The 12,793-nt window shown below is 41.1% G+C and overlaps 1 protein-coding gene across 5 annotated transcripts in view; it reads left to right on the top strand.

Moving 5' to 3' along the window:
• Positions 1–12,793, top strand: part of CCDC187 (coiled-coil domain containing 187) — a 105,452-nt gene that overhangs the window by 7,539 nt on the left and 85,120 nt on the right. For 4 of the 5 annotated variants that reach the window (XM_027869796.1, XM_027869794.1, XM_027869797.1 and 1 more), the window contains exons 4-5: positions 3,437–4,161; positions 9,647–9,730. In XM_027869796.1, the coding sequence (XP_027725597.1) occupies positions 3,437–4,161; positions 9,647–9,730 (809 nt within the window). The remainder of the gene's footprint in view (positions 1–3,436; positions 4,162–9,646; positions 9,731–12,793) is intronic. The other variant, XM_027869795.1, reaches the window with a different exon arrangement.

The raw sequence follows: 12,793 nt of genomic DNA, 5'->3' as shown, positions 1-12,793 counted from the left end.
GAACTTCACTTTTCTAGGTCTCAGTTTCCTCATCTACAAAATGAGGATAAGCCTCACTGTCATGGGAATAAGAATTATGTGGCATAGGAAGATGTGGCAGCCTCAGATTCTTGAAGGTGGGTTCAAGTCTCTCCCCCCCCATGCCAGGCATTTAAGCTCTTCATACCCCTGTGCAACTTTATTAAAACTGTTTAAATAGTAGAACAGTTGCTAATCTGCATTGGTAGGAGGCATTCCCAGAAGCTTTCCACACAAAAAAGGAAGCACGCATCTAAGAAAATCACTGTCCTGCTTGACTTCACAGAGTTTTCCAAGAATCAAATGAGAAAAGTATATGTATATGTAATACATGTATAATATATTATAACGTAATATGTATTATATATTGTTATATATAAATAATATATCACAACCTAATATGTAATATATAAAAGCTCTTTTAAAAATGAGAAATATTATACAGATATAAAGTGATTGTGAAGAAATCTTGTGGGGAAAGGGTGGTCTGCTCCTAGGAGAGGACATATCTGAATTTTCCTCATTACTCTTTCAGCCCACCCCTCCCCTACTCTTTTGCTGTCCCCTTCTTGTGAACTATTGAATGCAGAAGTGATAACCCAGGCATAATGAGTTAAATGGCCAATTTTGAACCCAGCTGGCCATGACTTCTGTGTCTTCTGAGAGCCCCTATAAATAATGTCAGGTAATTTAGTGTTATTGGCCAAAGGTGTTCATTGTATTTGAATCCAAAATTTGTACTCCTTACTTCTCTGTTTCTATGCATTTGTGAGATGGTTTTATTCGCTCTCTCATTCTAGTTTCTTTTTGGAAGTCCAATGTTGTATTAGAGAGACTATGTAGTGAAATGGATAGAATGCTGGGCCTGGAGTCAGGAAGACTCCTCTTCCTGAGTTCAAATTCAGCTGCAGACACTTACTAGCTGTGTGACCCTGGGCAAGTCACTTGATACTGTTTGCCTCAGTTTCTCACCTGTAAAATGAGCTGGAGAAGGAAATGGCAAACCACTCCAGTATCTTTGCCAAGAAAACCCCAAATGAGGTCTCAAAGAGTTGAACATGACTGAACAATAAATGTTGTTTTTACCATTTAAAGGATTTTATTCTCTTTGTCTCCTCCCCCAATTAATCATTGGATCATTTTGCTGCAGAATGACTTTTCTAGCAGTCTCCTTCTCTCTCCTCCCTGCCCCCTATAATAAATAAGCTTCTTCAAGGGAATTCCCAACTGTGTAATGGGAAAATCTTGCTAAGCATTATTAAAAGAGGGAACCCCACCCCCCCCCGCCAACACACACCAGTCTGAGGCATAAGCGAGAAAAGGGACGGCCTGTTTGTCTAAAACAGGATGGGATAGAAAAAACATGTCTGTACCCAAGGGTTGGTAGAGGAGTAAATGTAGAAGAATATAGTCTTAGAAACTAGGAAAAAGGGAGGAAATATAAGATCACAGACTGATTCGAGATGATGTCCAACTCTCATTTTATAGATAGGGAAACTGAGACCCAAAGAGAGAACGTAACCTGTTCGATTAAGGTCATTGGGTTACTGACGTGAGTTGAGGTTAGAACTTACAGCCCTGAACTCCTAATTGCCTTTGCAAATAATGCTAGGCCAAAGTTTGGAGGCCTCTGACAATTAGGACCTGCTGAATTTTCTAGAAAGAGTTTAAACAGACCTGTTAGTGTCTCTAGTTACAGAGCCAGAGAGCTAATTCACTTCTTCACCTTTGTCCTGTCTGAGGATTTCAGGTCTGTCAATAGGAATGATTGAAATTGAGGACAGTGTAGGAACTAGCTGTTCTGTTGATCTGTGTGCTATTTGGCCTTTGGAAGGTGGTAGTATGAGTTGCTATAAGTAAGGATCCTATAGACCCAACTTTTCCTAAAGCTCTGAGGCTTATGAACTCAAGTATTAAAGTGAGAGCTTCACTGACCTGAAGGTCACAGGTTAACGTTGCTCAATTGTATGGTCACAGACTTGTCCCTCTAATTCTGGTCATCTGTCTCAAAAAAGTGTGCCTTTAGTCAGAAGGGATCTGGGCAAGAGAGAGGGGAGGGGGATGGTTCAGAGAGGTCTATCTCCACTATTAGAACCCAATGATGATAGTGGGTCAGGGAGTATGCTCATATCTTATGGTTATGTTGTCATAGTGTTCTCTTAGAATTTTCCCTCTTGGAGTAGATCGTTAGAATTTAGAACTTTTTGCCAGCTTTGGGCTTGGCAGGCCCAATCTGCCTATGTGGTTTCATGGTGTCATGCTGGGCAGTAGAACCGATTTTCTATAAGGACGGAGACCTAGCTTGTGTCTGGATCAGCAGCTGAATACTGGATTGTAAACACACATGTAGTGGTCCCCCAGGAGTGCTTTTACATCCTCTGCAATAGGGAGTTTTACTTCGGATTTAACCTTCTGCTTTGCCCTGGGACATTAGGCCCGATAACTTTCCATCATGGGAATTTCCCCTAAATACCTGTTGTTCTTCAGTTGTGTCCAACTCTTTGTGACCCTATTTGGGGTCTTCTTGGCAAAGATAATGGAGTGGCTTGTCATTTCTTTCTCCAGCTCGTTTTATAGATGAGAAACTGAGACAAACAGAGTAAAGTGACTTGGCCAGGATAATACGGCTAGGAAGTGTCCGAGGCCAGATTTGTACTCAGGAAGATGAGTTATTCGGACACCAGGTCTGACACTCTATCCACTGTACCACCTAGCTGCCCTAACTACTTGTTGGAACTCCTCAAATCCTGCTTACAAGGCATTATAGACTATATATATCTTTTCTGAGTGTGGAGGGAGGGGAGAGAGAGTGGGTAAAGAAGATTTACCTCCTGTGAAGAAATAGTTCCTCTATGGAAATGCTTGGATTACAAGTCAGTAAATTTAAATTCAAATCCTAACTATTGCCATGTGATATTGGGCTGGAGTCACTTAACATCTTCATGCTCTCTACCTGTGAAATTAGAATAAAATTGGTCCTCTTGCCATTATCTGAGTGAAACACTTTGAAGTGAAATCTTTGGAGAAAAATTCTTTTTTAGCCCATATGATGATGATGATGCTTATAAGTAGCATACATACGAAGAGACCGATTTCCCTATAGAACCTATGCACCCTGGAAACAAGGTGTTCAATGTGATGTCATCATCATTCATCAGGTGGTGCCATCTTGAATATAGCCTATTGAATCTGTCTTAAACCACAGGATATTGAATCCATAGATTCATAGACATGGGAGGGTTCTTAAGAGACCATCAGGTCTAGTCACCTGCATTTGATCTTGGAGTTTTGGTTATAGAGGGTATTTTTCTATAAGTTTGGATTCTTCTTAATTTGACTGGTTGGTTTGATAATTTGTGTGTGTGTGTGTGTGTGTGTGTGTGTGTGTGTGTGTGTGTGTTTTCTTTTCCCTCATAAGGGAAGACTGGAACAGTTCTAGTTTTGTCCACACCAAACCGAGAGTTCATCATTTTCCTGAGGACTACAAGATGGCAGCTACTTCAATATCACCCTGGGTCTTTCAGGAGTCAGTTACCTTCAGAGAAGAATCAGGTAGCAATGTAGTGACTTATGATGGACAAGTGACTCATCTGAATCCTGTGACCCTTGGCCCAATGAGGAAAGAGCAGGACTTTAACTGCCAACTTGAACCAGAAAGAAAGTATACAGCAAATGATTGGTCCTCCAGATTACCAGGCTTTATTCCCTCAGGAGGCTATCATCAGTTCTTGAACCCTCTGAGAAGTGGAGGGAAAGGTCCCTGGAGGGAAAGGTCACCTCAGCCTCTTGACTCTTCTGCCAGTTTTCAGAGATGGCCGTTGGCAGGGGTAAAGAGATCTTTCCCTGACTCTCGGCTAGAGCAACTGAGGGAGAGGATCCGGGCACAGAAGCATCGATATCTTAATATTTTCCCTGCCTCCTTCCAAGATTGTTCTGGGGTCTCACAAGCTGTGCCCTGGAAGTACAAGCCAAAGAGAAATGTCTACAAAATGAAGTTAGCTGCTTCACACCCTGCACACCCAGGCCAAGTCTCAGCTTCCAGCCCCAATCCCAGTGATACTCACCATTCAGTTTCCCATACATTTACACCAAAGAGAAAAGGCCACAGAGTAAGATTTGCACTGTCAACTCCAGAAAATCCATGTAAGTAATGCTGCCTGCTGTAAGTGAGGAACTATGGTGGACAGACTGAGAAAAGGTGCTGGTGGTAGGAGGGCAGGGTTAGGTGTGAGAGCCAGGAAAGAGAGTGAAGAATGAGGTCATGTGGTAGAGTACAGAGAGTACTTCCTCAGAGGATCTGGTTTCAAATTCTGCCTTTGGACACTATCTGTGCAACCTTGGAACAAGTCACCTAAATTTCCTGCTTTTCTCATGTGTAACATGAGAGTATTGGTCTAAATGGCCTCTGAGGTCCCTTTCAGCTTTAGATTTATTATCCTGATGAGGAAGGGAGCAGAAGGCAGTTTGGTAGAGAGTCCTTCAGAGATAATGTCAACATTTACTCATTCACTCAAAAAATCTTTACTAAGGGCTTGGCACCCAGGAGGATAGAAAGATGTATCATTATCCTCAGGGAATTTCGAGAGTGAATACTAGGATCAGATAATTCAAATCCTAATTCCAGAGGGTATATAATTAGATACCAAATGAGTGGCATAGTCATCAAGTCCCTAAGAGCTCAGAAGAAAGAAAGAACATGCAATGGAAGACTGCATGGGGAAAAGAGGGATTTGAGGGATATGGCCCCAGGTGCATTAGTAGTCAGGTCCTGGTGAGGGGATATGTGGGCATCTTGGTGGCAACTTGGAATAGACCCCACGTGGTTCCTCATATGGATCCTGAGATTTCCTAAATGCATCTGACGCTAACCCTAACCCTAAATGCCCAGAAAAGAATCTTTTTTCAGGGATGGAGGGGGGAGGAAAGAGAGATCAAGATTTTGTTGTTGTTTTGTTTTTAAGGTTGAAATCAGGAGGGCATTTCAGAAGAGAGGCGAGAAGGAAGGTGATAGATTTGGAGACAGAAGGAGGAATTTCTCACATTTTCTGCTGACCCCAGCCTCTTCCTAATGATAATTCCCCTAATAAGGAAGGTGCCAGATAAAATTTAAAGGTCAATTACTGCTCTGATGTGGTTGCTCTATACAAACAAGTTGACCAGTGGCATCAGGAGGAGAAACAGGGGAAACCATGACTTAGGCAAGGTTGGGTCATGATGAGCAGTGTAAGATGTCACTATTTCACGGAGAGTGAGTGCAGTGTGGAATCTACCCAAGGGTGGCTGCCTCACTTGGACTTTTCTGACCAATAGTTATGCATATGATACTTCAGAGGAGTTACAAAAAATAGTTCTCACATAGGGTAGTTTTTCTATGTTGTTCAGTCATTTCAGTTGTATGCAACTCTTCATGACTCCATTTGGGGTTTTTTTTGCAAAGATATTGAAACAGTTTTCAATTTCCTTCTCCAGATCACTTTATAGATGAGGAAACTGAGGCAAACAGGCATAAATGACTTGCCCAGGGTCATACAGCTAGTGAGTGTCTGAGTCCAGATTTGAACTCAAGGAAAAGAGTCTTCCTAGTTCCAAGCCCAATGTTCTATCTACTGTACCATCTAGCTGCCTTACCTTCCCAACATCCTTACCAACAAACACACCTCAATTAGCGTTATATCCCATGACATCTCATCTAATTCTGATTCTTTTATACAGAATTTCTCAAGGAAAAATGAGTACTTGCAGTAAGGTACAATCAGCTCTGAATTATTTGTCCTTTTCGTACTTATCCTCAAATGTGCTTTCAGGCCATGTCCCCAGAAAACCCTGAATTGGCCTTACATTAGTATTAAACCATTAATTGTATGTTAATAGTATAGTTGTTCTATGTAATTATATGTTATAGATACATTAGTGTCCTTTAAGCCAAAATCTCTTTCATCTGGCATATAGTGGGCACTCAATGGATATTTGCTGATTGATGCACATTGAAAACATTGCTTTATGAAACCAAGAGCACAAATCTTTTTTGGCCTTTGGCCTTTCTCTTCCTCCTTCTGTCCCTCTTTCTTTATCACTGGTGCTTTCTCCATCTAATCTTGGCCTAATTCTTCTGATTCCAAAGCCAATGTTATTTCCACTGTAACTTTTTTGTTGTTGTTGTTGGCCTAATCCGCACAATTAGTTTTCCCATAGATCTGCACGTATTGAGTGGTGTGTGTGTGTGTGTGTGTGTGTGTGTGTGTGTGACCAGAAACTAGGCACCTTGGTGGAAGAATACCATTAATTTGAATAATGTCTTGCAAATAGTTATTAATAAAAATGTCTTGGTTTCTGTGTGACTCTTTGAGGAGCCCAAGACTGACAAAAACATCTCTGTATTTTCTCCCCCCATTGGATCTAGTGTGAAAGTAGACAGGTCAACCTCAAGCTGATCTGTCAGGGCTGACTCCTGTTTGATTGATAAAGATGATGGCAGGAGCTTTTCCCTTTTGCAGCCATCTCTAATTTAATGTCCCTATGGTCATTAGCAGCATTCTGAAATGGCTCAAGTGTGCTTACCCCCCACCCCCTACCCTGACTCTGGCAGTTGGCTCAGTATTAAATGCTGTTGGCCATTGCTAATGGCTCTGCTGAAGATCCCAGTGACATCTGACCAATTTATAAGCCATTTTTCCCCCTACCTGTAGGGATTGCTGAATATCCATTAGCGTAACACTGCCAGCAATTATTGTTCATTCTGTGATCTCAATCTATAAGTCCCATCATTTACAGGCTGGTGTCATTTATATTTTCTAAAGTGTCTGCATTTTAATCTCCCTACTTATCCTGGCTCTGGGAGTGAGGTGCTTTGTCTAGCTTGGTTCAGAGAGGAAGGAGAAGCCCTTTTAAGAAATTTGTAAGGAATCTTTCCCCACCATTCCAGTGTTTTGGTCAGAGAGAGTCCAAGAGCACTCCTGTATAAGGAAGAGCTGACTTTTGTAGCATTTTGTGGGAACTGAGGAATCATGCAGTCAGATACTCTTTACTAGGTTACTGGCACTATAATTTAAAAGAGGGTTTCAGGCGTGGGAAAAAGGAGGTCTTCTGGTATTGTTGTATTAAGCAGCCATAACTATCCCCCCTAACTCTGGCCACAGGCTGATCCTCTAAAGAGGCAGTGTCATGCAGTAGAAAGACTACGACCAGGCTCTTTCACTAATGGATATATGACCTTGGGCAAGTCATTGATGATCTCTGGGTATATTTCTTTCCTAGTAAAAATAAGGGGATTGATTGTATTAGGTGATCTCTCAGGTTTTTTCCTAGCCTTAATGATCTATGATTCTAGCCCTGACTGCAGACTCTTCTGTCAGTCCTGGTGAGCTATTCAACTGTTGGTCTCAAGCAATAATCATTTATTAAGTGCCTACTGTGTATCAGGTACTGTGGTAGGCAGCCGGGATAGAAATTCAAAAATAGTATAGGCCCTGCCTTCAAAGTGTGTGTGTGTGTGTGTGTGTGTGTGTGTGTGTGTGTGTGTGTGTGTATAAAAGACATATGAAAATCAAATACAAGGTAACCTTGGAGGGGATATCAGTAGCAACTGGAAAAACCAGCACAGCTTCACACACTGCCCTCCACCCTTCCCACTGGAGGTTGTGTTTGAGCTGAGTTTTGAAGTAATATGAGGATTCCAGGAGGCAGAGCAGGTGAGGAGAGCATTCTAGGCATGACCATGGTAAAGGTAAAGAGATGAGAAATGGAACTATGCTCAAGGACCTGGCTGGCTCAGCACAGAGGAAATATGGGCCCTAAAACTCTGTCCTGCTGAACTGATAGTGTTGTCTATATAGATGAGGAAGGGAAGGCAAGGGAAGGGAATAAGCATTCATTAAGTACCTACTATATATGTCAGGTAGTGTGTTTAGCATTTTACAAATATTATCTTATTAATCCTCACAATAACCCTGAGAGGTAAGTGCCATTATGATCCTCATTTTACAGATGAGGAAACTGAGGCAAACAGGGTTAAGTAACTTTCCCAGTGTTACACAGCTAGTAAGTGCCTGAGGCAGGATTTGAACTCAGCCTTTCCTAATCCAGGCCAATGCTGTATCTACTGTGCCACCTGCTTTCTTTTTAAGGGCTCCATAAATACTTTTTTAATTGTGATACAGGTTATAAGGGTCTTATTGAGTTCCTCTCATAAGTCACTTTCTAGTTCCATGGTTCTTTCTTCACTACTAAGGTCCTTGAGAGTGAATAGATAAAGGAAAGTCTAATGGAAGGGATATCTTTGCCTCCAATGTTTTTGTATTTACCTTTATGGTGTCTGGTCATTTCTGAGTTGCCACTCTACTAATTTCCAAATGGGTCAAACTAGGTGGTGCAGTGGATAGATAGAGTGCTGGGCCTGGAGTCAGGAAGACTCATCTTCCTGAATTCAAATCTGGCCTCATTTGTAAAATGGGCTGGAGAAAGAAATGGCAAACCATTACAGCATCTTTGCCAAGAAAATTCCAGATGGAGTCATGAAGAGTCCAGCACAACTGAAACGACTAAACAACAATTTCCAAATTAAATATATACATAGCCAGTGTTAGTTATATGTATAAGTGGAAAAAAGCAATAGCCCAGATAATAAAACTATTTTGGGGTCATTTCCCAAATCATTTATGTATTTAACTTAATTATATATTTAACAGTATGACTAGGAATTAAATTTGGCTTTCAGTTATGTTGACCTTAGGTTAATGCAAAAATGAGTTTTGAGGTATCTGAAAGAAGACAGCATAGAAATGTGCCAGAGGATACAGGGAGGCTTGCATAGGAATGAACATTTGCCCTAGAATTCAGGGGTTTTTAACTTGGGTCTATGAACTTGTTTTTAAAAAATTGAATAACCATATTTCAATATAATTGGTTTCTTTTGTAATCTTACACATTTTATCTTATGAATTTAAAAACATTGAGGTTCATAAGCTTTACCAGACTGCCAAGAAGGTCCAAGCCTTACACACAAAAAGGTTAACCCCTACTTTAGATAATCATACATAGATAATGGAGATTGGGTTTTGTTTTTGTTTTTAGAGCTTAGAAATAGTTTTAAAAGTGGTTACTGCATGGTGTCTCTTCTAGATTGTATCCTGTGTGATTTATTAATTACAGTGATAGTTCAACTTTTGATAGCAGTTTAGGTTTTACAAAGTTCTTTTCTCACAACAACCCTGTGAGGTATGTAGCATACTTTATTATGCCCATTTTACAGATGAGAAAACAACCTCTGGGTAAATGACTTACTCAAGATCACGTAACTAGTGAGTTAAGGTCAAGGGATCATACCTAGGTGTCCTGACTCTAAAATAAAGGAGCTCTTTCTATTATTACATCATGTGATCCCATTCCTACGCTCCTTTGACTCAATAACTAATTTTTTGGTGATACTTGTTTAACTTTAGGCTTGTAAATGAAACAGGTACCTCAGTAGTTCTTTTAGTCAATTATTGTCAGTTATTGCTTTCTATGTCACATCTCTCCTCTCTCCTTTCTCTGTCTCCCTCCTTTCTTCTTTCTTCCTGTCCTCTTTCTCTCCCCATTCTTTTCTCTATCTTTCTGTCTCTCTCCTCCCCTACCCCTAAACATCATCAAGGTCAAAGGGACAAAATTAGAGTGGCCCAAAACTGCCAGGGATCTGCACGGTCACCTTCCCCTAGAAGACTTCTGAAAGGCCATGGTAAGTTGTTTTTGTTGTCGTTGTTGTTATTTTTAAAGGGGCGGGGAAGGGGATAGAAATGAAGAGACTTCAGAGCCAAATAAAAGCTTTAAGGAAAAACAAACAAAACCACTTGGTTAATGCTCTAGAGAAAAGGGTTTGACTGGAATAATGAGGAAATGGTGGGGGTATTTAGAGCTGAATGCAGCTCTATGGATTCTCTTTGTGACCTTTAGAAAGTCCCTGACCTGGGCCAAGTAGGATAGATGAGCTTATTCAATTAGGAGTCAGTAAACACTCTGGCAGTATTAATAATACTCCAGAGTTCTGCAAGGATATCATCTTTGGGAAGCTAGGCATAGTGACTTTTTGCTAACTCATCCCCTTTGGATGGGTTAAAGGGCTGATCCCACCTTATAGTGAATTTTATGCTGGAATAAATGATACTGTTGATACACGAGAACTCTGGGTACACATTTCAGTGTACCTGATGCATTTTCTGCTAAATACTCTGGATCTGTAGTCCAAATTTACTTTTCAAAGTTGTTGACTAGTTAGTTACCCTATCTGTAGCATCCATTCCTGTTCATAGGGCAGAGCAACATCAGTTTGGTTTAAAAAGTGAAAATAATGTTTTGCCATATATTCATATGAACAGTGCTGGTGTTTCTAGGTGAGAAGGGAAAGCTTATGTGGTGGGGGAGGTGGGGGGAGGGTGGCAGGTTGTTATTAGACTAGACATGTTTATGAATCACCAAAGGAATGCTGAACAAGAGTGGGGGAGAAATCCTACAGAGCTTATTCAGTACTTTGAATGTGAAGTTAGGGATGCTGTGAGCATAATGTGCTAGGTGCAAAAAAGGTTATTTAAAACGCTTAAAATATAAAATAATTTTCTTCCTTCATCACGCCCTCCCCCTTTTTGTTTTAATGGATTGCTTGAAAAATGACCTGCTCTCTCCCTGACACTGGGTCACAAGACCATGCCATGTGGCACATTCATCATTGTAGCCGCCAGTGTCACCGAGTCTGTGTTGACCATTAGTTCCTGTCAGTGACGAAGTCAAAGCGGGGCTCAAAAGAGATGAATTGGGGGTCAGGGGTCAGAGTCACAGGACCTTGGAATTGGATGAATTATGAATTTGCTGTAGTTAACAAAAAATTAAATCACAATAGTTATAAAATATTCATCTGTCGAGGCAGCAGGGAAAATGGAGCCGAATGTTTAATTTCAGATGATAGCACCTTGCTTTGCATTTTTTATCAGATATTAAGTTGGTGCCAAGACTTTGATCCCATATTTGGGGATTTAATTCATTTTCACAGACTAAAAATTGTTTCTTAAAAATTAATTAAGATTAGACTGCTTGGGGGGTGGGGAGAGTTAGGGTGAGAGATGTGTCCAGAAGGACTCATTAATTTGCTTGCTACTCCCTGGGCAATCTTATTGTCAAGCTAAACATCTGGATGAGTTAAAATTTGAGTTGGGGGTGCTCAACATAAGGGTGGATGGGAGTGGGCATCCCAGAAACTGAGACTAATGCCAATAGGAAACATCAGATGATGTTAAGCAGCTTCCATCATTCCTAGCCAGATGGGTTTCCATGAGTGATCTTAATGATCCCTGGGAATTAAAGATTAGGTCAGAGGTGGGGCTATTGGAGCTTGGACGTAATGGATCCAAATGAAGTGAAAGGAATGTGAGGATTAATAGAAACCTTATATTCAGGATAATTTACATCTCAAAAGAACAAGGAAAGCATTCCTGTGTCATGGAAAAAGCAAAGGACCTGGAAATAGAAACCTGGGTTCTGGTTCCAGCTCTGTCTCTTACTATCTGTGCGATGTTGGGCAAGTCATTTTACTTTTCAGGCCTTTTGTTTCTTCATTGATAAAATGGAATATGATCTAAATGGGACAGGTGGCACAGCAGGTGGAGTATGGGGGCCTGGAGTCAGAAAGACTTATCTTCTTGTGTTTAAATCTGGCCTTAAACACTTACAGAGTTGTGTGACTGTGGGTAAGGCACTTAATCCTGTTTGCCTCAGTTTCCTCATCTATAAAATGAGGTGGAGAAGGAAATGGCAAACCGCTCCTATTTTCTTTGCCAAGAAAACCCAAGAGTCGGACACAACTGAAACAAATGAACAACAACAACAAATTATCTAAATGACTTTTATGGTCCCTTCTAACTCTGACATTCTGTGATTCTGCTCTTAGGTTCCATTCAGATAATTATGATGCTTGCACAACTGTCTCTGAATCTCGTTAGCTCAGTTGAACGGAGAATTGTACTAATAGAGATGATGATGATAGCAATGATGACAGTAATAACAACAGTCTTTTTTTTCATGAGGCAGTATGTGTCCCAAGCACAAAGTGAGGCCTTGAGCTGTGGTTCAGGATGATCATATCAACAGCTTCCATCATAGACTGATTATTCCTTGGCCCTGGCCACAGACTAACTCCATCCCCTAGTCCCAGCTACACAATGACTTGCTCATTCACACCAGCCCTTTCATGTCATTTTTGCATCCCTATTGACTTGCACATAATAGGTGGCTTTAAACTCTTTGAATTGAATTGATCACCGAGGGGACTAGGAGAAATGGGAAAACCATCTCTATTACTAGAGGTACAACTCAAAGTGTATGTTAGCAGTCATGACAGATAAAGGTTAACACCCTCATCTGTGATCTATACTTAGGACAATACTTCCCCTAGAGTCCAGTGGCCTGGCATCATGGACACTGACCTTGCTTGTGTTGAGGTAATCCCTATTCCAGAACTTCCAGGGGAGATCCAGTGAGTAAGAGAATAGTGGCAGATCTGGCACTGGGGCAGGCATCTATGCCAGTGAAAGCCAACAGTTTATTGCAAAGGCCAGCATTAGCTGAGGGTAGCAGAAACGTGACTTTATCAACTTGATGCCAGTCTGTCAAAGGATTTGGAGATAGGAGAGGCCGGGGATCCTGTGAATTATTTGCACCCTTTATAGCCAATCCTGCAATCTGAGCTAGTCAACAAAACCTTATTGGAGAGAGAGAGAGAGAGAGAGAGAGAGAGAGAGAGAGAGAGAGAGAG

The sequence above is a fragment of the Vombatus ursinus genome, unplaced genomic scaffold, assembly GCF_900497805.2.
Source record: "Vombatus ursinus unplaced genomic scaffold, bare-nosed wombat genome assembly UNPS02014793.1, whole genome shotgun sequence".
NCBI classification, from domain to species: Eukaryota; Metazoa; Chordata; class Mammalia; order Diprotodontia; family Vombatidae; genus Vombatus; species Vombatus ursinus.
Note: the sequence above shows the minus strand (reverse complement) of the source record. Positions and strands in the feature narration are given on the sequence as shown.